General features: G+C 40.2%; 2 protein-coding genes, 1 long non-coding RNA gene and 1 pseudogene across 3 annotated transcripts in view; 3 read left to right on the top strand and 1 right to left on the bottom strand.

Moving 5' to 3' along the window:
* On the top strand, nt 1–13,540 carry HEXB (hexosaminidase subunit beta). The gene is made up of 11 exons (XM_081826738.1): nt 1–47; nt 286–396; nt 5,480–5,581; nt 7,627–7,756; nt 9,077–9,257; nt 9,763–9,849; nt 11,036–11,108; nt 11,758–11,932; nt 12,740–12,830; nt 12,988–13,092; nt 13,339–13,540. The coding sequence occupies exons 3-11, from the start codon at nt 5,486–5,488 to the stop codon at nt 13,385–13,387; spliced, it is 987 nt and encodes a 328-aa protein (XP_081682864.1). The 5' UTR covers nt 1–47; nt 286–396; nt 5,480–5,485; the 3' UTR covers nt 13,388–13,540.
* The window catches only part of GFM2 (GTP dependent ribosome recycling factor mitochondrial 2), a 32,633-nt gene continuing 20,636 nt past the window's right edge, over nt 12,095–24,091 (bottom strand). Inside the window, exons 11-15 of the mRNA XM_081826736.1 lie at nt 20,758–20,937; nt 18,887–19,002; nt 14,297–14,479; nt 13,725–13,893; nt 12,095–12,444 (exon numbers count right to left, since the gene is read on the bottom strand). Coding sequence (XP_081682862.1) covers nt 13,756–13,893; nt 14,297–14,479; nt 18,887–19,002; nt 20,758–20,937 — 617 coding nt within the window. The 3' untranslated portion in view covers nt 12,095–12,444; nt 13,725–13,755. The remainder of the gene's footprint in view (nt 12,445–13,724; nt 13,894–14,296; nt 14,480–18,886; nt 19,003–20,757; nt 20,938–24,091) is intronic.
* Nucleotides 17,946–20,497, top strand: LOC145722679 (uncharacterized). The gene is made up of 2 exons (XR_014147123.1): nt 17,946–18,586; nt 18,694–20,497. It is a non-coding gene; the product is annotated as an uncharacterized LOC145722679 (long non-coding RNA).
* Nucleotides 23,273–23,398, top strand: LOC115941536 (U4 spliceosomal RNA; annotated as a pseudogene).

Genomic DNA, 24,091 nt, shown 5'->3' on the forward strand with positions numbered 1-24,091 from the left:
GTTTAGAGACCTTTAGCCAATTAATTTATCAAGATTCTTATGGGACTGTAAGTATGATTATTATGTTACTAAAAATTGTTGAGTTACTACAAGAAAAATGTAAAGTTTTTAGGTGTTTATTGCTTCTTGAACGTTTGTTCTTTACAAATGTTTCGCTTCTCTGGTAAATGTCAATTTCACACTTGTTCTAAATCTTTTATGCAGCACTTGCATAGATACAAGTCCTCACTGAGCTCAAGTCAAGAGAAAATTCTAAAAATCAATCACTTTGACTTTGTTTTCTAGTTCACCATCAATGAGTCCAACATTATTGATTCTCCAAGGTTTCCGCACAGAGGAATTTTAATTGATACAGCTAGACACTTCCTGCCCGTTAAGAGTATTCTTAAAACTCTGGTAGGTGATTATTTTCCCCATTTTCTGTGCTGAAGCTTTGTCCTTTTGTGGTGTTACTTTACGTGGGTTCTTGACACGGTTGTGTAAGTTGGATCATGGGGGGTTGTCTGTCATATAGTAAAGCACTGAGCTTTCTTTCCTCCCTCCCTTGGAAAGTCTGTTTCCTCAACCGAGAAAGTTAGTGTCCTTGAATGTTGTGACCTCCATTTAATTTATGTAAAGTGGCATAGAAAGGAGGCTGGAAGCTGCTTTATCCCTAGGGAAATGTTCCAAAGGAATATGGACTTCAGATGGTGGGAGCTGGGGCTGAGGTTGACAGAACCGTTTTTTCCTGTCCACTTTTTATTGGTTCATTCCCACTATCACTACCAGTTTGTAGGGGTATGGAGGTTTTCCTCGTATGTTTTTCTGCACCTTCACTTGATTCCTTAATGAACAGAGCCTCTTATTAAAAAGTGATTTTTGCATTTGCATTAATGCCCTCAATTTTTTTCTCCAAAAGACCTTATTACCACTTTATGAAAGAAAGAAATGCTTAGTGTAAAAAGTTGGAACATAGATGTAGATGTGCATAGGTAGTAATCCCATAATTGCATTTACCAAAGGTTGATAGAAATTTCTATGTCCCATTTATCTCATCTTTTGCTTAAAAATGAATGTATTAACACATATGACATGACTCTCTCAAAAACTTAAAACTTAAATGGAATTGCACTTTTGCTACCTCAGAAAAACTTATGGACATCTTTTTATGAAAGCATTATAAGGTCTGTACCATCTTTTTAAAGAGGTGAATATTATATATTATGTGAATTTAACCATTCTCGTGCTGATGGACAGCCAGGTTAATTTATCACAAACAGTACTGTAGAGTACATATTCTTATATTTGCATACTTGTCGGGATTATTTCCTGAGTATAAATTCTTGCAAGTCAATTTCTGGGCTTAAGGATACATTTTATCTTGGGGGACATCTTAAATTGGTATGTATTGTCAGATTGCCTTTTAGAGGGGTCATACAAGTGGATGCTTGGCCAACGGGGGGGGGGGGCACACTTTTGCCATATTGTTTGCTAATCTGGTTGTAAAGTATATCTCCGTGTTTTAATTTGCACTTCTGTGATTTTTTAGTGAATACAAGCCTCTTTTACTTATTGGCTGTTTGTATTTTTTTATATTGTAAGCTACAAATTTATTTTCAGTGTCCATTTTTTCTTTTGGAATGTTGATTCCTTGTTGACTTAAGAGCTCTTCAGTGTTACATTTGTTTATATGTGTGTCAGTGGTACTTTGGTATTTGCTTTTTATATACTTATCCATTGTATATTGTTGTGAAGTTTTCTAGATGTGTTTTTTAAACTATAGTGTCTTTTTTTGTAGAAGTATAAATCATTTTATATGTAGTGTAAGATCTTTCAATCTAATCCTTTATTATTTTTGGCCTTAGGAAGTGAGCTAAGAAAGGACTCCAGAACAAGGATATAAATATAAATATGACCTCTCAAATTTTCTCTTAATATACTTTTTCAGGGCATCTGGCTGGCTCAGTTGGTAGAGCATGTGACTCTTGATCTCAGGGTTTTGGGTTCAAGCCCCAACGTTGGGTGTAGAGATTACTTCAAAAAATAAAATGTTAGGGATGCCTGGGTGGCTCAGTGGGTTAAGCGTCTGCCTTCGGCTCAGGTCATGATCCCAGGGTTCTGGGATCGAGCCCTGCATCGGGCTCCCTGCTCAGTGGGAAGCCTGCTTCTCCTTCTACCTGCCCCTCCCCCTGGTTGTGTGCTTGCGTGCTCTCTCTCTCTCTCTCTGACAAATAAATAAAATCTTTTAAAAAAAATTCTTTTTCCTACTGAACTCTTGATTCAGTTAGAATTTACTTCAGCGTGTTCTAGATGACAGATACTTTATTTTTTTTCCAAATGGTTAGCCTGTAGTCCCAGCATCATTTTTGAGCAATCTGTAATTTCCCCACTGCTCCCAATGCCATGAGTAGCAAATACTAAATCCCTGTAAATACACGAGTCACTTTCTGAACTCTAAGTCTGTTTGATTTATCAGTTTATCTTCTTGGGCCTATACAGATGGTTTTAAGTTCTCTAACTTTAGAAGTTTTTTCTTTTTATTTTGAAGTAACTTCCAACCCAAAGAAAAGCTGTAAGAGTGCAAAGAACCCCCATAGACTGTTTACCCAGACATCCCAGTTTCAAAATTGAACATTTGCCTTATTCTCCCCCTCTATTTAAAAATGTGTTCCTAGGGGCACCTGGGTGGCTCAGTCGTTAAGCATCTGCCTTCGGCTCAGGTCATGATCCCAGGGTCCTGGGATCAAGCCCCATATCGGGCTCCCTGCTCAGCAGGAAGCCTGCTTCTCCCTCTGCTGCTCCCCCTGCTTGTGTTCCTTCTCTCGCTGTGTCTCTTAAATAAAACCTTAAAAAAATAATAAAAATAAAAGTGTGTTCCTAAACCATAAGCAAGTTGCACATAAGATGGCCCCACGCCCCTTACTATTTCCATTTTCATTTCCTAAAACTACTTACCTCAATAACTACGGTACAACCATCAAAAATCAGGAAATTGACATCATGTGATCATCTACTTTACAGTCCTCATTTGTCTTTCATCAGTTGTTCGAATCAGGTCCTTTGTAAGTTCAGCATCCAATCTGGGATCAGGTGTTGGATTTATTTGTCATGTCTCTTTAGCTGCCTGTAATTTGGTACCATTTATCTTTCCTTGTCTTTCAAAACCATGACATTTTTGAAGAGTATAGCTCAGTTACTTTGTAGAATACGCTCAGCCTGTCTGTTTTCTAAATGATGAGATTTCAGGTCACGAATTTTGGGCAGGCGTAAGACAGAAGTGATGCTATGTTCTTCTCCATGCATATCAGGTGGTACAATGCCTTATTTATTCCATTACTAGTAATGTTAACTACCAGGACGGTGACAGATGTCCTCTGCTGGATTTCTCCACTGCAGGTGTGCTGGTAGATGGGGTTCTTCTCCTCCTCTCCACATGGCAGGAGTCACTTGGGAGGGACACTTGCCAAGGCTAGTGGGCTGAATGGGGCAGGGCATGTGGTGCTAGCAAGATGGGTGAAGCGTTAGGTGTCCAGCTATCTAGGCTGGGGGAGAAGAAGAGAAATACATGGTGCCTGCCAGCACTTTGATTCTTAGAGAAGCCTCCTAAAGATCCCTGCCCTTCCAGTGCACGGAGATCAGTAAATAAATCTCCTTTAGTATACCCCAGGCTTTTTTCAAGCGGCTACTTTGTTGCTGTGTCTGGTGGTTATTTTATTTATTTTTTTAAAGATTTTATTTATTCGACAGCGAGAGAGCACAAGCAGGGGTAGCAGCAGACAGAGGGAGAGGGAGAAGGAGGGAGCCTGGTGCGGGGCTTGATCCTAGGACCCTGGGATCATGACCTGAGCCGAAGGCAGACGCTTAACGACTGAGCCACTCGGGTGCCCCTGGTGGTTATTTATTCTTGCTTTTTTTTTTTTTAAGATTTTATTTATTTATTTGACAGGGAGAGACATAGTGAGAGAGAGAGCACAAGCAGGGGGAGTGGGAGAGGGAGAAGCAGGCTTCCCGCCGAGCAGGGAGCTCGATGCGGGGCTCGATCCCAGGACCCTGGGATCATGACCTGAGCCGAAGGCAGACGCCTAACGACTGAGCCACCCAGGCGCCCCTATTCTTGCTTTTTAAGGGCAGAGACTTAGTTCCCTATTGCTCTCTGGCTCTTGGAGTTAAGCCTAATGATTTTTAAAAAGTCCCACTGGTTTTCAAAGCCAGATGTTAATAGAGACTCATCCTCCCAGTGCAGGTCCCCAGTATCTGGGGTCCCTGGTGTGGGGTCTACTTCTCTGTGCATCTGAATCCCCCCTGCTTGCGGTTAGGTCTTGCCAAGGCTTTAGTTCCTAACCAGATCTCCACTGCTTTGTTTCAGTGTGGCCTTCTCTCTATGATTGACTGTGGAAGGTCAGTTCTGCCAGCCTTCAGTGTTAGTTGTCCACATGTAACTGTTATCTTGGTGTGTCAGTGGGACCAGGTGAACTTGGGATCTTCCTACCCTGTCTTCTACCTGACCCCCACATATTTATCTAATTCTGTCTCTTATCAGTATCAGGGGTTGGCACACTAGAGCCCAAGAACCAAATCCAGTTTGTCACCGGTCTTTGCTAAGGAAGCTGTCCTGGAATACAGCCACGTGCATTTGTTTACACTGTGTGTGGCTCTCCATCGGCGGGACCAATGGTGACGGAACCCGGGTTAACTCACAAAACCAAGATACTCACTTCAGGGCCCTTTATGAGACAAGTTTGCAAGCCCCTGGTCTTTACTGAGGAACTCCCTCCTCTGATGGTAAAAATCTTGCCGTTATCCACTAAAAAAACCTTCTTCGCATAATGCCCTTAAATGAATCAGCAAATCCTTTCAGTCCTGGTGGAGGAGAAAGGCGGCTTCTTTAAGTTTGAATTCTCTGGTAGGGCAAACCAATCTCCGCCTCTTACTGTTTCTTTTATCTTTTTCAAATAATCTGCTTATATTTCATATAGATATTGTTTATTCCTCCAGAATATACATAAAATTGATACTGATTTCCCTGAGAATTTCTGAGAATACTGCATTTTTACCAGGTTTCTTTCATTTCTAAAGGAAGGGATGGCACTCAAATCTCAAAATTGTGTTGAATTCTGTAAATGACTTTTTCTGTGGGGATTATAAGTCCTGGTACTTAAATACCCCTATTCGCAAACATGATAGCAGCTAAGAACTATTTTCCATTCTTGGCCAACTCCTAAATACTTGGAATTTAGAAGATTGCTACCTTCTCATAGAACAAAGTTCTAGCTCCTTGTTTAGAATAAATACAAATGCTGAATAGGCTTTTTTAAAAGGGACATGCCACATGCAGTATATAAGATAAATAATTTATACTTCTTTCGCATTCTTGCTTTGCTGAAAAAGAAATTTAAAAGGAAGTAGACATGTTGGAAATGATCCTGAATATAGATAAATTGGATTGTGTGTGTATTACATCTGTGTATTATATATGATTTTTTAACATGTCTGCTTGCAGGATGCCATGGCTTTTAATAAGTTTAATGTTCTCCACTGGCACATAGTTGATGACCAGTCTTTCCCTTACCAGAGCGTTGCTTTTCCCGAATTAAGCAACAAAGTGAGTAACTAACTGATGTTACTGTGGTCGGTCTTCAAGAATGTATGGTTTCTTTAGAAGTTTTTAGCTTAAATGTTTCTTATGGATAGAATTAAAGTATAAAAGTTACATGTTTGTGGTTTAAAAACTTATTTTAATAAGCTGTGGCTTAGCAATTTAGATCCATAAAAACTGTTTTTATAATTAAGTTATTGTAAATATAAATAATCTCTGGTAGTTACACAAATAAAATTTTAAAAACTTTAATGAATATAGGAGACCTGAAGCACTCATAACTCCTAAAAGGTTGAGTATTTTTATCATGTAGCCTGGAATTGTGTTGGATTCTATAAATGACTTTTTCTCTGAAAAACTACATAGAGAATTTTAGAGATGAGAGCTCCTTAAAAAGTAAATGGCTGTCTCAGAAGTGTTCAGATTAACTGTATTATGGAACAGCGGAGGTGGAAGCAAGCCTCACGTCATCTCGTTTAATCCCCCTGTAAATACAGAGACAGTTACTGACCTCCTCATCCAAAGTTGCAGTTAGGAAGGGACAAAACCAGGACTCTAAATTTAGTCCTCTGTCCACAATCTCCAGCTTTCTCCCATGTTATGACGTAGTACAGGTTGAAATGTTAGCGACACCCCCTGTTTTTGTTTGCTTTCACTTTACTTTTTATTACACAAAATGTCAAACATACGCAGAAGTAGTGTAATGTTCCATGTCCTTGCCACCCAGCTTCAGTACTTGGCCAGTCTTGTACCACCCATGCTCACCCTCCCTTGCCACCATTATTTTTCACAAAAATCCCTGACAGCATATCTCATTTGTAAAAAGATCTTTTTTTGTAAAAAAACAAAAAAAACTCCATGTTATTGCAGCTGAAAAAGTAACAATCCAGCTAGCCAGTCATTACTTAAATTTCGCCAAGTGCCTTTACCTTTTCTTAATGAAAAAAATCTTACCTGCAATGGGATACAAATGAGTTCCATACATAGTGGTCAGTTAGTATATCCATTGTCTTTCGATATATAGGTGATCATCCCTGCCTATTTACCTTTTTGGGTTTTTTTGGTAATTTGTTTTTGTTAAAACTAAATCATTTTTCTAGTTCCCAAAGCCTGGGTTTTGCTGTTTGCATCCCCATACTGTCAATTAATATGTTCTTTTGTCTCCTGTATTTATTATAATTGAGTAGTTAGATCTGATCTTGCTTAGATATAAATTTGATGGGGGTCACGGGACCAAACTTTTTAGGAATTGAGCATTTATATTTATATATAAATTTAGATATAGCTTATATGTAATATTTATTTATACCTTGAGAAATATGCTACAGTAACACCTTTAATTGACCTTTATCTTTAGTTACAACCCATACTAATTTTTCAAGTGACCTATAAAGGGATTGAGGGTAATCTTAAAAAAAAAAAACAACCCAGAAAACAAATCACTTATCACAGCATGTCTGGGGATATTTTTAATGCTGATAGTGATTAAAATAACTTTGAAAGGCGACAGCTCACTTTTGTAATAGCGTGTGAATTTTTATTCTAAAACTGACAAGAACAGTGTACTCAAGAGTTTTCACAGGCTTGACTTTGGAGTCAAACATTTTATTGCTATTTTGTTGTATGGTTACATGATGGTAGATGTTCCTGAAACAAGAGGAGCTAGTTGAGATAGATCTATTTGTAAATCAGGAATTAACCCACAAGGTGCTGAGAGCTTACTAAGAAGATTATGGTAAACAAATAATTTTAAGTGAGTCCTCCGGGGACGTCGTGCTGGCTCAGTGAGTAGAGCATGTGACTTGTGATCTTGGGGTTGTGAGTTCGAGCCCCACATAGGGTGCAGAGCTTACTAAGGAATGAATGAATGAATAAATAAAAATGTGGAGATTAAGAAAAATTAAAAAAAAAAAGTCCAACATCACATAGGCCTATTTAATACATTGTGATACTAGAAAAATCACCTCTGCATTACCAGTGTACAAACAGAACTGTTAACAGTGTCCTAGACAAACACATGCCAAACTTTTTAATAAATATGGCTTTTATAGGGAAGCTATTCTTTGTCTCATGTGTATACACCAAATGATGTCCGTACGGTGATAGAATATGCCCGATTACGAGGGATTCGAGTCATACCAGAATTTGATAGTCCTGGACATACACAGTCTTGGGGAAAAGGTAAGGAGTGTCTTTTTTAAGTTGCAAAGAGTGAGTACCTGAGTTCCTCCATCTTTTATGATCAGGTGTTTATTCATTTTGTTCTTAATCGTGGTTTGCACCGAGGCAGCACTGTTGACAGGTGGAACTGAGTCAATTACTGTGAGCAAGTTACTATGCTAGGCACTGCCCAAAGTACAAAAACAAGGGCTAAAAGAAAAATTACAAGTAGAGCATGCTAAGTCAATTTAAGAAATGGTTTCATGGATGAGAAGAACACTGAAAACGCTTTTGAGAGAGGAAACCGGTAAAGGGAGTAACAGGCACGGCATCAGCTGGGAGTGGAGCGCAGCAAAGGGCGGTAAGCACTACGAGCTGCTTCAGAACTGGCCGTGGAGCCACACTACCTGGGTTTGAAGCTTGTTTCTGCCTTTTATAAACTGCGTGGCCTTGAACAAGTTACAGAATGTCTCATCTCCGTTTCCCCATCTCTACAATGTAGTAACTATCATGTAATTGTCTTGAGGGTTAAGTAATGAATGTGAAGCACACAGCACAGCAGCTGGCATTTATAGTTGTCCAGTATGACCAGGGTAGACTTGGACAGTGTTGGGGAATGTGCTGAAGTACAATGTAAAGGGCCTTGGGTGAGCGATGTGGGCTCCATCAGGACACATGGGAACCACTGAAAGTTACCGGGAAGAAGCATCACATGATGGGGACCACGCTTCAGGAAAACCTATGTGAGGAAGCGATGACAGATTGGAAGGGGAAGGAAACTGAAGTCCTAGACCAGAATGGTGATAATGGAAATGGAAAATAAGGTACAGAACTGAGAGACATTCTGGATATAGGATCCAGAGAACTTGGCAACTGGTCAACCGTGGGAGAAGAAGGAAAAGTTACAGAGGAGGAGAACAGTAGCACCCTTACCAGAAAACAGTAATCAGGAGGCGCTACTGAAGGAACTTACTGAACAGAGAATTTGGTTTTTGTTAGATGGTATTTGAAGTGCCCTGGGATATCTAATTGTGTTGAACAGGGAATCTGGAATATGGATTGAAGATCAAGAAAAATGGTCTGGGTGAGCTGAAGATTTGGGAGTTACTAATATTTGAGATATTTGAAGTAGATAAAATAGAGTAGAGGAAAGGGAAAAAAGAGGTATAGGGGATAGGATTCAAGAAACAATTCCTTATCTGATTTGGAAGAAGTTACCATAGTGACTCTTAGTAAATGTGCTTAGTTTTTTCTATATAAATTATCTTACAGCTTCAATAAAAGAAAGTATAATCACATGCAAATCCACATCTGTCTTTGTGATTAAAATACTTCCTCCAGGTCAGAAAAACCTCCTGACTCCATGTTACAATGGACCTAAGCAGTCTGGGACCTTTGGACCTATAAACCCTATTCTGAATTCAACTTACTGCTTCCTGTCTCAGTTTTTCAAAGAAGTTAGTACCGTGTTTCCAGATCACTTCGTTCACTTGGGAGGAGATGAAGTGGAATTTACATGTTGGTATGACAGTTCTTTAAAATCCTTATTTTTTAACCATTGCATTTGAAGGAGGTATTAGAGGTCTCCACGTGAAAAGGGAAGACTGGGGGAAAGATGTCTGCTTGGCAAGGTTTTAAGTTAGCAACAGAACTCAAGAGTACAAGCTTTTAGGAAGGAGAATCAAGATGTGGAAGATAGTAGAGATTGAAAAAAACTACAGTGAACAAGAGCAGCTTTAGGGAAAAGGCAGTGATTAAGCGGGGGAGGTTTTTTCAAATAAAAATCCTCTGCCAGTAGCCTTAGAGGAGAGAAGCATGAGAGAGGGAAAGCCATTTTCAGAAGAAACCAGCTTCTGGGAAAAAATTATTTGCAGTGGAAAACTAGGAGAACTCATAATAAAGTTTTTTAGGCTCATTTTCTCCCTACACACTTGAATAGTTTCAAATCTGCTCAAATGAAGTTAGGAATATATGCTGCTTTAAAGACAATGAGTTTATCAAACTTCTAATCACTGTTTTTGTTGAAGGGAGTCCAACCCAGAAGTCACAGATTTCATGAAGCAGAAAGGCTTTGGCAAAGATTTTAAAAGACTAGAATCTTTATATATTCAAAAGTAAGTTACCTGTAAGCCTACTTTTATTTTTATCTCATCTGTGCCTTTTCTAAAAGGTTTAGCTATTTAGTACTGTTTTTTTCATTTTCTCTCCACTCCTTGTCGAAGTGTAGATATTATACACTTTGTTGTACAAAGTGTCAGTGAAAAAATCATCAAAAGGAAGCAATACCCACTGCTTTTTTTAAAGCGATGAAATGATGACTAAGACTTGCAGTAAGTGTTGAAGGGTAGCACTCCCTGCTCAAAGAATTCAGTTCCAAGCCCTGGCTTTTCTGTGCAGTTTTTATCACTGTCCAGCTTGTGAAATTCATTCCCTTTGGTCAACTCCAGGAACATTTCTTTGACTTGATATCTGTGACGTCCAGTATGATAGCCACAGCTGCATGTGGCTGTATTTAAAAGGAAGAAAACTGTCAATTCAGTTTGTCACATCAGCCACATTCAAGTATTCAATAGCTGGATGAGGCTAGTGGCTGTTCCATCGTTGCAGACTTAGACTGAATGGCACTGTCCTATACTAGTGATAAGTAAACGTTTTCTTTAAAGGGCCAGATAGTAAATATTTTAGGCTTCATGGGCCCCTGGTTGCATAGTAGTCTTGTTTTTTTTTTAAACAATATTTACAAGTGTGAAAACCATTCTTAGCTAATGAGCCATACAAAAACAGGCTGTAGGCTGTCATTTGCCAAATCTTGAATTAAGGAAGGTCAGATTCTAGCCTTGTTTTGCTTTTTGTGTGGTACATTCTAATTTTCTAATCCTGTAGAATACCTGGCATTTACCGGGAAATATTCGTGGACTGATTGTCAGCAGTTGTTGAATGCTATGTAATTGACACCATAGGCTAAATTACAGTTTATTTGAAGATACCCATGCAATTACCAGAGATTGTGGTTTGTGTACTATCCTGTGAGTTGCCATGTCTTCCCCACTTTGGGACATGCTGAGCATGTTCATTCAGCAAATAACTTTTAAACCCCTCTGCTGTGTGACATTCTGAGCCATGTGCTGGAAAGAAGGAACCACACTGGGTCGCGACCCAACTGTAGCAGGTGCTGCTATAAAGCGGTGCTGTAGTGAAAGGCAGCTCCCAACACTGCAATCCTTTATAGAACAGGTTCATGCATTAAACACATTGTTAAGCTTGTGCTCCGAAATAAACTTTTTTTCCCCCCAACGGTAGGCTTTTGGGTATTGTTTCAACTATCAACAAGGGAGCCATAGTCTGGCAAGAGGTTTTTGATGATCACGCGAAGGTAAGAAGTATGAAGACTGCATTTGATTCTGATATGAGAGACTTAACTCTTTTAACATCTTGGAAAGAAGGATCCCTAATAAAGTTGTTGCCAGCATGATGGGGAATTAGCTTACCTTTGAGTTTAAACTTTGATTAGGCAGTAGCTGTAGACTGAGACTAGTACCACCTCCTTCCCACCACCATTTGTCACATATCAGAGTACTCTGAAGTTCTTTTTTCGTAAGGGCAGAACAAACAAGAATGAATGAGTCTTTATTGCTACAAAGGTAGTTTTAAACTGTCAATGTATATGCTTTTTTTCCCCCCTCAGGTAACTGACAATTTCAAATCCAGCTACTAGTAGTATCTTTCCAGAAGGGTTAGTGACATCCTCAAAGTTCCAAAGCAAGAACAACAGTAGTGTGGTACAAATGGGAATAAAGCCTTAGTTCATTATCCCAATATATGGTGTTGTATATAGGCAGAAGTTAAATATCCAACCTTAAGGTTGATGAAACTTCTAATTTTAAGGCCCTACAACCAGTAACACTTAGTACTAACTCTGAAGGGGAAAATGTATGTTTTTTCAAGAATCTTCGGAAGTCATGTTCCTAGCTACAATGACTTTTTTAATTTCATTTTTAATTGTTGGACCTCATCATACATAGCTTCAGCCAGGCACGGTTGTTCAAGTATGGAAAAATGAAAAGTATGATGAAGAACAAACTCAGGTCACAGCAGCTGGCTTCCCTGTGATCCTTTCTGCTCCTTGGTACTTAGATTGGATTAGTTACGGACAAGATTGGAGAAAGTACTATACAGTGGACCCTCTTGATTTTGATGGTAAGTGAAGCACCCATCATTACATTGATTCGTTAGTATATAGTCAGTAATATCCCGGTGGGAGATAGGGAAGAAAACTATTTGTTTACTTAAAAAAAGAAAAAAAAAAAAGGCCCCAGTACATTTTAAACTTTGTGAAAGACAAAACTAGATTTCTTTAGGTTTTTTTTTTTTAGATTTTATTTATTTATTTGACAGAGACACAGCGAGAGAAGGAACACGAGCAGGAGAGGGAGAAGTAGGCTTCCCGCAGAGCCCAATGCGGGGCTCGATCCCAGGACCCTGGGATCCTGACCTGAGCCACCTAGGTGCCCCTATAACACCCTATATTTACACCCTAAATTTTAAAGCCCCTTGACTGCATTAACCTTGTATCATATCCTCTTTTGATGGGCCTTCCCATTGTAAGACGCAAGGAAGTCTATACTCCAGTTCCATGGATTTCAGGCTGTTGGAGAATGGTGGAGCTTTGGGCTCAGACCCTCTTCCTTAAGAACATTTCACAAAATTTCCTTCAAGAAAAAGGATGTTAGTGTTAAAATGTATTTCAAAACTATAGGCCTATTAGGAATTGACATCACTTTCTTGACAAAGTATTAGAAAGTCCTAATTACTGTTAAAGTGACAGTCACTAGGGAAAAATGATTCTGGAACCCAAATAAGTTTTTGTAAAATTGAAAGTCAAAATACGCTAACAAGCACCTGTGGGAATAAAGTTTGCTACCCTTTTTTGGTGTCAATAATTGCCTTCATGTAAAAGCTTTGAGCAACTACTTGATTTACATCAATTCAATGATTTTAATGTAGGTTCTCAAGAACAGAAAAAACTTGTTATTGGTGGAGAAGCGTGTCTATGGGGAGAATACGTGGATGCAACTAATCTCACTCCAAGATTATGGTATGGAATTTAAGTAGTAACATTTGAATTAAAAATTAAAGTCCCTTATTTTTCCTTCTCCCTCCAAGTAGGAAAACACTAGAAATTTTCCCAAGCATAGATATTTAAGTAAACATGAATTTAAATTGCTTTGATGAACGTGTGGTTTAATTTTCAGGCCTCGGGCAAGTGCCATTGGTGAGAGACTCTGGAGTCCCAAGGGCATCAAAGATATAGAGGATGCCTACAATAGACTAACAGTTCACCGCTGCAGAATGGTCAGGTAAGACATTTTTAAAGCTACAACACAAAGGCGGGGGTGATCTTTAACTTTTTTTTTCTATAAATAGAAACGTATAGCCCCTAATTAAATCACTGATAACAGATATTTGAACTTTTAAATCCATCTTGAACCACTGTAAGTCTTTTTTTCATTCATTAATGCTCTGGTTGGTGATTTTGACTTAAACTGAGTTCTTTATGATGGAGTTAAAGTATGAACGATTGATGTAATTCATCTGTTCTACAGACGGGGAATAGCTGCAGAACCTCTCTTTACTGGATATTGTAACTACTGAGTATGAAACAAAAGATTGAGCCTAAACAAAGAAGAAAATAGAAGGGAACAAAGTCCACAGCAATCTGTACTACAATCAACTTGATCTTGAAATCATGGACAGTAAGATTTCGTATCCTGTTTTTAAATAAAATACATCTTTTTAAATATTGAACCTTTATTATACATGCATCTTGCTTGTGAAAGCAGCTCAAAAAACCCCTTGCGGTGACACTGAATATATTCCATAGTAATAACTTTATACACAATATAGGTCATGTACATACCTTTCAACATTCGCTCTCATTCTATAGAACGGGCAGCTCCAGTGCCACTGTCAGTTTATTTAGTATACTTACTGAAAGTGCTTGTGAGGTTGTCTCCAAAGACCTAAAGCACCTGGGTCAAGCCACTTCGCCGGCTGAGCAGTGTAGTTTGGTCTTGAGGATTCATGGCTTGATAATTAGAGAGTTCTAAGGCAAAAGTAGCCGAGCCAGAGGTAAGCGTTCGAAGCACAGTTGAATAACCCTAATCAAAATAATTTACGTTAGTTACTAAATTTAAGCCTCATGTATCTCTTCCTGCTGCTCTTTTCACCATCTTCAGGCAAGGGGATGATGTTACTCATGTGACTTACGTAACCATTTTGTCAGGAACTATGTGATACCAAGATACTGTGGAGGGCAGGTAACTGAATAGTATGGGTATGCTTCAGAGGCACTCCCTGGACTAGGCATTTCAGAAAGTGCTTGGAAGGGGAAAAAACGGCCACTGAGGCTGGTGCCAGTTTGGTACACAGCACACCTCAACCTGATCCAGTGACCTGAGTTCAGACTTACCATGCATCCCATTAAAGCCCTGATTGCCTACTTTTTTCAGCATAAATACCCCAGTATTAAAAAAAAAAAAAAGATGGTTAATAATTACCTACCATAATCTCTGCTAAGGGAACAAATCCAGTAACAATTTTGTTTTCCTGACGAGTCTGGATTTCCTGAATGGTTCCTCTTCTTTGTGCCAGATCTGCCAGAACAGGGCTTAGGTAATCTCTCGTCACTGTCACCTCGAGATTCATCAGGGGCTCTAAAACTTGCTTATCAGCTTTCTTCAGAGCCTAAAGAAGTTAAAGATTCATAAAAACTTAAATTTTGCCTGTCCTTGTAAGCCTAGAGCTCTAGCAAAAAGACATATAAGCCTGCTTTAACTGTCTATAAGAAATCAGGTACATGGCAAGGGGGTGCTTAGTACAGCTTGGTTATATAGAGCACCTATGAACACGTGGCCAGAGATACAAGGAAATAAAATGGTTTTCCCCTTCCAATCAAAGAATTTCTTTCTTGTTGACACCACGTGTTTTGTTCCTGATGCCTAGAATAGATACAGTCTGTGTCAGGGCAAATCAAGAAATGTACTACCATAAGGTAGCAGAAACACATTCTCGACAAAAGGCAAGAACAAGCGGCACATAAATAACAGGCAAACTGAAAAAAGCCAGTGTGGCGCAAAGGGCAAGTGAGTACCGGACGGAACAAATGAATTGGAGTCCCCATCAGACACAGTCTTTCCGACTACCACTACATCAGACAAATTGGTTAATGGGTTTTGGAGGGCATAAGCAAGCACTGTAAGTACCAGTGGGTTTGATTTTAAAAGCTATCCTACTGTTGGAGCCTGCCAGAGTTCAAAAATAACAAAACCGGGGCGCCTGGGTGGCTCAGTCGTTAAGTGTCTGCCTTCGGCTCAGGTCATGGTCCCAGGGTCCTGGGATCGAGCCCCGCATCGGGCTCCCTGCTCAGCGGGAAGCCTGCTTCTCCCTCTCCTACTCCCCCTGCTTGTGTTCCCTCTCTCGCTGTGTTTCTCTCTGTCAAATAAATAAAATCTTTAAAAAAAAAAATAACAAAACCATTTCCTAGAAATTCTAAGCTTCTGGTTATGAGGTTGGACTTAATTTAACAGAGACCTAGCAATGGAAACTAAGTAAGAGAGCTAGGGCTCTGGAATGGGCCTTCACCTTTACTGTTAACCGTTCATTATTCTGTTCCCACTCCACCACCACTCACTTCTCATTATTACTAAGGCCTTACAGGGGGCATTTTCACTGTCTGTATTAACTAAAGGTTGTGGGCCTTAAATCCTATTGTCCCTGATCAGTCACCATCTCCCCCACCTCTTCTCCTGCCCCTCCCCTGCACAATCATGAAAAATGGCCACATTACTAAAACCAGGAGTATATTCTCATTATTATCGAAATTTCAAAACATAGCATACATACATAGTAAAACAATCAGTTCTTCATAGCTTTAAACTCTAACCAAACTGTGGGGCGCCTGGGTGGCTCAGGTCATGATCCCAGGGTCCTGGGATCAAGCCCCGTATTGGGCTCCTTGCTCGGCGGGGAGTCCGCTTCTCCCCCTGCTTGTGCTCTCTCTCTCTCTGTCAAATAAATAAAATCTTAAAAAAAATCTAACCACCTGAAATGACTCATCTAGAGAAAATGTATCTTAACAGTCCTTCTTGAATGAAAATACTACTAAAAAATAATGACCGTCAACAGCAAACAACTATATATCTTCTCTTTTTGCAGTTCCTACGCAGAGCTTCACATAATGTCTGTTGGGACAAAATAATGGAATGGGAAAAGGAAAAATGCTAAAACCAAGGAAAGGATTGAATGCTACATATGTAACTAAGATACACAGCTTCTGTCCTCAGTCCTCTTTTCACATTCTTTCTCTTGGATGTTTCAAAAACATCAGTGTAGCTTCCTCAAAACCTTCATACTTCACACAGACTACAGTCTGAGTGCTCCAGCCCTGTACCCTACTGGCCTGCTTTAGGACAGTGTCCAAATACCCCACAGCAGCAGATGACCTCATCATTTCCTTCTGTAAACATTTTTCTCTGCTCTTTCCTATTTCTGCTGATGGCTTCATAATCTTCAATTCACCTGGTCAAACATCTTTGACTTTCTTTTCCCAAAGTAGCTATAAGATTTCCATTCCTATTGCCAATATCCTAGTTCAGACCCAGTCCATTCTCTGTCCCAGACTATCTCCTCCCTACCTCTAGTTCCTCCTATATTCCAGTGATTATACTGCCTGCTTCAAAACCTGAAAATTTTCACCACTGTTCTCAAAACAAACCTCAAACTCCTCAGTGTAGTTTTGAAAGATTTCTCTATGGCCTGACTCCATTCTACTTTTCCAACAGTTTTTCCCTACTACTCTGCATTCATCTTGATACTACAGCTGAAGGGACTCCTCAATCTCTCCCTTTCTGGAATGCCCCCAAAATTCACAGCTCATATATTCCTTCCAAGAATCCTAATTCCCCATCTGCAACGATGTGGATGAAATAGAGGGTATTACACTGAGCAAAATACGTCAGAGAAGGTCAAATACCGTATGATGTCACTCATATGTGGAATTTAAGAAATAAAACAGATGAACATAGGGGAAGGGAAGGAAAAATAAAAACAGGGAGACAAACCGTAAGAGACTCTTAACTGTAGGAAACAAACTGAGGGTTGCTGGAGGGGAGTTGGGTGGGGGGATGGGGTTACTGGGTAATGGGCATGAAGGAGGGCACATGATGTAATGAACACTGGGTGTTATAAGCAACTGATAAATCACTCAATTCAACCCCTGAAAATAATAATACACTATATGTTAACTAAATTGATTTAAAATAAAAAATTAAAAATTCTAATTCCTCACTTCATTTTTACAACTCCCAGTCTGCTCTAATATTTTGGCTATTTGGATATAAAATTAATCCTCTTATAAATTTTTTTTTTTTTTTTTAGATTTTACTTATTTATTTGACAGCGAGAGAACACAAGCAGGGGGAGTGGCAGGCAGAGGGAGAGGGAGAAGTAGGCTTCCCATGGAGCAGGGAGCCTGATGTGGGGCTCGATCCCAGGACCCAGGGATCATGACCTGAGCCGAAGGCAGACGCTTAACTGACTGAGCCACCCAGGCGGCCCTCATCTTACAAACCTTAAGGTCCTTTAGTTCAAGACAAACGTACATATCCCATTTGTGTCCATCTCAGTGCACAGTGTACTGTAAGCTCAACAAAGATGGCTCAATAAATACAGGAAGCGTCATTAACTTCTAATAAGCAGAAGCTTCCCTACTAGATGAAGCTTAACAAGGCCTGCAGTACTTCTATCAGGAGTACTTCATGTATAAAAACTAAAGATTAAATGTAAGCCCCCATGAAGTTAATTAATGAACTTAATAAACAGACTATCCAATTCAGAAACACAGATTTTTAGAAGGCATATTAAGATTTTGAAGGACTGACCAATATAATGGGGCTTGGGGTTAATTTAGAAACATGACATCTTTCAGGTTACTGTTAACTAAAACCAATTTTAAAAAATTATTGGAAATATTCTCAACATTTTAATCATGACTGATTTACAGGTAATATTTCTAACTATGTGCTTAAGCAAACAATATTTAAATAATGCTTTTTGAATGTACAGTTTTTTTTTTAAATAAAAGAATTTTAAGTAGCATGAACTTAAGGAGTGCCTGGGTGGCTCAGCTGAACAAGTGTCAGACTCTGGATCTCAGCTCAAATCTTGATCTCAGGGTCATGAGTTCAAGCCCCGCAGTGGGCTCCACACTGGGCGTAGAGCCTACTTAAAAAAAAAAAGTATGAACTTGAACTGACATAAATGAGACACTAAGTTCTACCTTCATAAGTCAGGGACTTAGGGTATTTACATTAGCTTCATAATTTTGGATTCAAATGAGCTGTAGAAAATCAAGTCTCAAACACAATCAAAAATTTTAGAATATTGTTTTAAAAAGCAAGTGCTTTAATGCAAATCAGTCACCTACAAAACTACAGTATTCCCACACTGAGAGGAATGCAGAGTCAGCATTTAGCACTAAGATCCCGTGAGTTAATTCAGCTCTGGTAGCTTACTGAGGCAAGACACTCAAGGACATACAGGGAGGTAACCATGCCAAGAAGACTAGATTGCTTGATGCTTTCGTAAAGTTAGGTGCTTATCCTGAACCTTTTCTTCCGCGAGACTTGTCTGATTTCAATGATCTTTGATTAAGGTAATCTTATTCAGATAAACAGGGACTCCGGAATTGGAACTAATACTGCATCTTCAATGTTCTTTCGATTATAGTTCATCTTGGGCCCGGCTGACCCCCAAAATGTCCCCTACTCAAACCACCACGCTGACCTCTAATAGGTATGTGTCTGGGAGGCGGAAACCAGAAATGCCAGGGAAGGAAACCTACGTCTTTGCCAAAACCAGAGGCGATTTCCTGGCCATAGTGCTAAACAGTAATTTTCCAGGTCCTCTTCCAATATAACCGTGGGATGAAGAAGTCAAAGATGCCCCGAGGCAAGAACCCTTCCTGACTCTAAGGCCGAGAAGGCGACAGGACAAGTGTGAGGCCCTGCCAAGCACGGCTGCCCGAGCAGCAACGGTGCACTGCTATCAGCACAGCCACCTTCGAGCAAGAAGGGTCACAGGACAGTCCTATACCTGTTGTAAGCATCTTGACACACAGGCAGAAATCATCGTCGTGGAGGTACCAGGACGAATGATCAGCGACTGTAAGGTAATGGCCACATCTTGAACTGGGGATCCGAGCAATGGTCCTAGGCAAGGGGAAAACCAACTGTGTTAGCACGCAACATGCAATGAGGAGTAAAGACAGGGAGAGGACTTCTGGTTTCCAGTTCACGTAAGCAGCTTAGAAGTTGTCACTCTGACCCAGCAAGTAAGAAGCGAAACAGACTGAAAAATCGGCAACTCTTCTCAGATCCGTAAGAGAGGAGAAGACAAAGGACAAACTCACTGCCCCAAACACTCGAGAGACAGGTGAACACCAGAAGTCATAGCTTCCTAGAACAGAGGCTCACTAGCCCAGGGACCACCGCCAGGGTGGGAAATCCTCAACTATAATTGATGAACTGCTGGAGGCTCAGGGTGGACAAGTCTGGGAGGTAAGAACGCCAAGGGGACCCAGTCATACATAAATCATAAGGGGGACCCCCCCCAAATTTTTTGAGATTTACCTCCAGGAGCTCAAGCAGGTTCTTACCATAAGTATCAGAGAAAAATCCCCTTATGCTTCTGACAGAAGGGTAAAGAAACCATTCTGAAATACTCCAGAACACACTGTTCGTACAAAGGCCTGCTGTCAGGGGAAACTAGTTAACTAGAGCCTAACCAGCAGGTCCAGCATGAGCAGGACCTAACCAACTTGACTGAAGTACCAAACTCCAGTCCACCCTAGCCATCCTGTCCAACCTGAGGCCAGCAGAAAAAAAAAAAAAAGGAAAAAAGAAATGTGCAGTTCCTAGTCTAGAGGCATGGGCTCACTATAAGACTGAGTCTTAATCCTAGGATTAGAGAATGCTTCCCTTCCCCAACACCTGACCTCCATATTACTAAAGGCATGTTTACAGCCATTCCTTTTACCCAGTACATCGTGTCTGGCCATCAGGAAAAAATTACAAGGTATATTAAAAAGCAAAAGCACAATATGAATACAGAACATGCATCAGAACCAGACACGGTAAGGATGTTGTAATGATCCCATCACATGACTGATATGCTAAGGACTCAGAGTAGACCACATGCAAGAACAGACAGATGGGCAATTAAAGCAGAGAGAGAGGGGGGCGCCTGGGTGGCTCAGTTGTTAAGCGTCTGCCTTAGGCTCAGTTCATGGTCCCAGGGTCCTGGGATCGAGCCCAACGTCGGGCTCCCTGCTCGGCAGGAGGCCTGTTTCTCCCTCTCCCACTCCCCCTGCTAGTGTTCCCTCTCTCGCTGTGTGTCTCTCTGTCAAATAAATAAAATCTTTAAAAAATAAATAAAAATTAAAAAATAAAGCAGAGAGAGAGGGAAGTCCCAAAAAGAACCAAAAACAAATGCTTGAAATCAAAAACAGTAAAATAAATGAAGAATGTCTTTGATGGGCTTATAAGTAGACTGGACACAGCTGAAGAAAGTACTGAGTTAGAAATTGTATCCATTGCCCCACATCGGGCTCCTTGCTCAGAGGAGAGCCTGCTTCTCCCTCTGCCTGCCGCTCTCCCTGCTTGTGAGCTCTCTCTGACAAATAAAATCTTTAAAAAAAAAAAAAAATAAATTGTATCCATAGAGACCTCTAAAACTGTGAAAAGCAAACTGAAGACTGGAAAAAAACAAAACAAAACTCCCACCCAGAACAGAATATCCAAGCACTGTGGGACAATGGAAAAAGGTGTAACATACACATAATCAGAAGAGATACTAAGAAAACACTGCCGAAGCTGGAAAGAAGGACAGAAATAATCTATGATATTAGGAGTGACTTCAGTGGTCGACTTGTGATACTAAAGCTTACTCTTATTTCAGTACCTTACCTTGGAGGCATGCACTGTGAATTCCATTTTCAATGGCCTCTTGGGAGACCTTCAGAAGGTCTTCACTAACACCTGCAGCATACTTGATAACTGGCGTAACAGAGGATGTTTCAATTGGTTTTACTTCCAGTTCTACAGTCACAAGATGCCGTTTGTCTCCTAAAGTTCTATCTAAGGTATCTATAAACAAATTGATTATAGTACTTCAGAGATTTGTTCCAGAAAGTTACCAAGATGCTGCAACTTGCAAAATTACAGTCAACGAGTTCAAAGTCTCATAGAAGATAAAGTGGGAGAAAATATTACAGTGGTACTAAATGCAATATAAACACGACAGAGTAAAAAGTTCTACCAAGGAAGCATTTGTTTCTGTGTTTACCAATGTTAGAAGCCAGGTGTGAATCACTAATTAATACTGCTTCAGAGCTGAGATGTGTTGAGTCAGATCATCCCACAAGTTTTGATATGCAGATGACACATTTAAACTTTTTGAAATATCTTATGTGACTGAAATTCTTTTAATTGCACAGCTTTAACTGTAAAACATTTAGAGTACAAAAGGTTATCTAATGAAAATTAAAAGGCTCTTTTAATTCTGTCAACCCACAAACTGCTAAATTCCATATTCTACCAGTAATGTTTTATGCATTTATGATTTTTCTCAAACTAGTGACTTTTTTTAAAGATTGAAAACAGTATCTCTAGGGGCGCCTGGGTGGCTCAGTCAATAAGCGTCTGCCATCAGCTCAGGTCATGATCCCAGGGTTCTGGGATCGAGTCCTGCAATCGGGCTCCCTGCTCAGTGGGAAGCCTGCTTCTCCCTCTCCCACTCCCCCTGTGTTCCCTCTCTCACTGTATCTATCAAATAAATAAATAAAATATTAAAAAGAAAAAAAAAGGAAACCGTATCTCTCATTTGCTAACAACCTCCATCTGTCACCAATCTCCAATATTTTACTAAAACAAAACTATGCTGTATTTATGTGAGGGACCATGTAACAGAGTAACATACAGCGCAAATTAAAACTAAAAATTATAGCCTACAATTCTTCTTTATGATCCCTTTTTAAGCTAATTTTTATATTATGAAATATTTTTTATTTAAGGGAGCATTTATGAAACCTAAAACTTCTCAGAAATAGACCAGGGGCGCCTGGGTGGCTCAGTCATTAAGCGTCTACCTTCAGCTCAGGTCATGGTCCCAGGGTGCTGGGATCGAGCCCCACATTGGCTCCCTGCTCAGCGGGAAGCCTGCTTTTCCCTCTCCCACTCCCCCTGCTTGTGTTCCCTCTCTCGCTGTGTCACTCTCTGTCAAATAAATAAGATCTTAAAAAAAAAAAAGACCATTACCAGTAACCTACAAGACTTCTGAAGCAACCCCATTATGATGTAATCATTCCTATGATTTTCCTTAGTCATATTACATATGCATGTATCCCTACACAATACAGTTCACTCTGCTGTGTTTTGAATTTGTTATTCTACTATGTACCCTGCAACTTGCTTCTTTTGCTTCACATTTTTCCTAAGATTTTATTTATTTTTAAGATTTTATTTATTTATTTGACAGAGAGAGACAGCGAGAGAGGGAACACAAGCATGGGAAGTGGGAGAGGGAGAAGCAGGCTTCCTGCCCAGCAGGAAGCCCGATGCAGGGCTCAATCCCAGGACCCTGAGATCATGACCTGAGCTGAAGGCAGACGCTTAACGACTGAGCCACCCAGGCGCCCCAGATTTTATTTCTTTGAGAGAGAGAGAGATAATGAGAGGGTGGGAAGGGCCAAGGGAGAAGAAGCGATGTGGGGCTTGATCCCAGGATGCTGGGATCACGACCTTAGCCAAAGGCAGATGCTCAACTGACTGAGCCACCCAGGTGTCCCCTGCTTCACATTTGTGGGTCCTCTGGGGTGATGCGTATCTATGTAGCTCATTCTTTTTCATAGCTGTATAATATTCTATGGTATGAATACAGTACAACTTACACTTTTCCTGTCCATAAATATTTGGCCTGTTTTTTTCTACTTACGGGTTTTTTATTACAAGGCTATTATGAAAATTCTTTTATCTCTCAGTGCACATGTGTAAGAGTTTCCCTAGGGTATACACCCAGGAGAAGAATAGCTGAGTAATAAAGTCTACACACAGTCAACTTCACAAGGAAGGTACCAAACTTTTCATAGTGGTTATATAACTTACACTCCCACCAGAAGTTTTTAGGAGTTTCCATTGCTCAACATCTCACCAACACTTGGCACGTCTGATTTAATTCCTGCCAATTCTATTGGTATAAAATAGTATCTCATACTTTTAACTTGCATGATCCTAATCATTACTGATATTAGAAATCTCTTTATATGTTTGTCTGTTTCTAGCTTAATTAGTATCATAACCACTGTGGCTTTATAATACGTATTCATGTCTGATACACTTCTTTGGGTTAACTCGGTAGCTTCACAATATTTAGTCTCCTTATCTATGAATACTATGGTTGTCCATTTAACTTGGTCTTTTTTTAAGCTTTGCGCAGTGGCAGTATCGTAGCCAATGAGGTTTATCCGAGGCGCGATTATTGCTAATTGAAAACTTAACTTGGTCTTTTTAATGTCTAACTTTTTAAAATTTTTTGGATGTACACAATGTCAACCTGCCCCTCATTAGTGATGCATCATCATATTGCTACAGCGTCTACTTACTAGTTTTTACCTTGAAACTAATAAGCAATCTGTGTGGAGACCCTTTAAAGACTATGCAAGGGGCGCTTGGGTGGCTCAGTCGTTAAGCGTCTGCCTTCGGCTCAGGTCATGATCCCAGGGTCCTGGGATCGAGCCCCGCATCGGGCTCCCTGCTCCGCAGGAGGCCTGCTTCTCCCTCTCCCACTCCCCCTGCTTGTGTTCCCTCTCTCACTGTCTCTCTCTCTGTCAAATAAATAAATAAAATCTAAAAAAAAAAAGAATCCTTTAAAAAAAAAAAAAGACTATGCAAATATGCTGCTCCTCAAGATACCCAATATTTAACAATCAGAATAGTTGCAAAATGACTATTTTTCTACTCCAACCCTCCTCCTCAGCATCTAACAGTCAGCAGTTGGCATTCCACTCTAAGGAAGAACCCCCTCTTCTTCCTCATCTGTTTATTATCAGTAGGGACTCATGAATCCCTACTTTGTCTCAATGGCCTATATACTAGACTTAAATGCTATTCTAGGGGCGCCTGGGTGGCTCAGTCGTTAAGCGTCTGCCTTCGGCTCAGGTCATGATCCCAGGGTCCTGGGATCGAGCCCCGCATCGGGCTCCCTGCTCCGCGGGGAGTCTGCTTCTCCCTCTCCCACTTCCCC

The sequence above is a fragment of the Leptonychotes weddellii genome, chromosome 7, assembly GCF_054177405.1.
Source record: "Leptonychotes weddellii isolate Sample4059 chromosome 7, ASM5417740v2, whole genome shotgun sequence".
Classification (NCBI taxonomy): domain Eukaryota; kingdom Metazoa; phylum Chordata; class Mammalia; order Carnivora; family Phocidae; genus Leptonychotes; species Leptonychotes weddellii.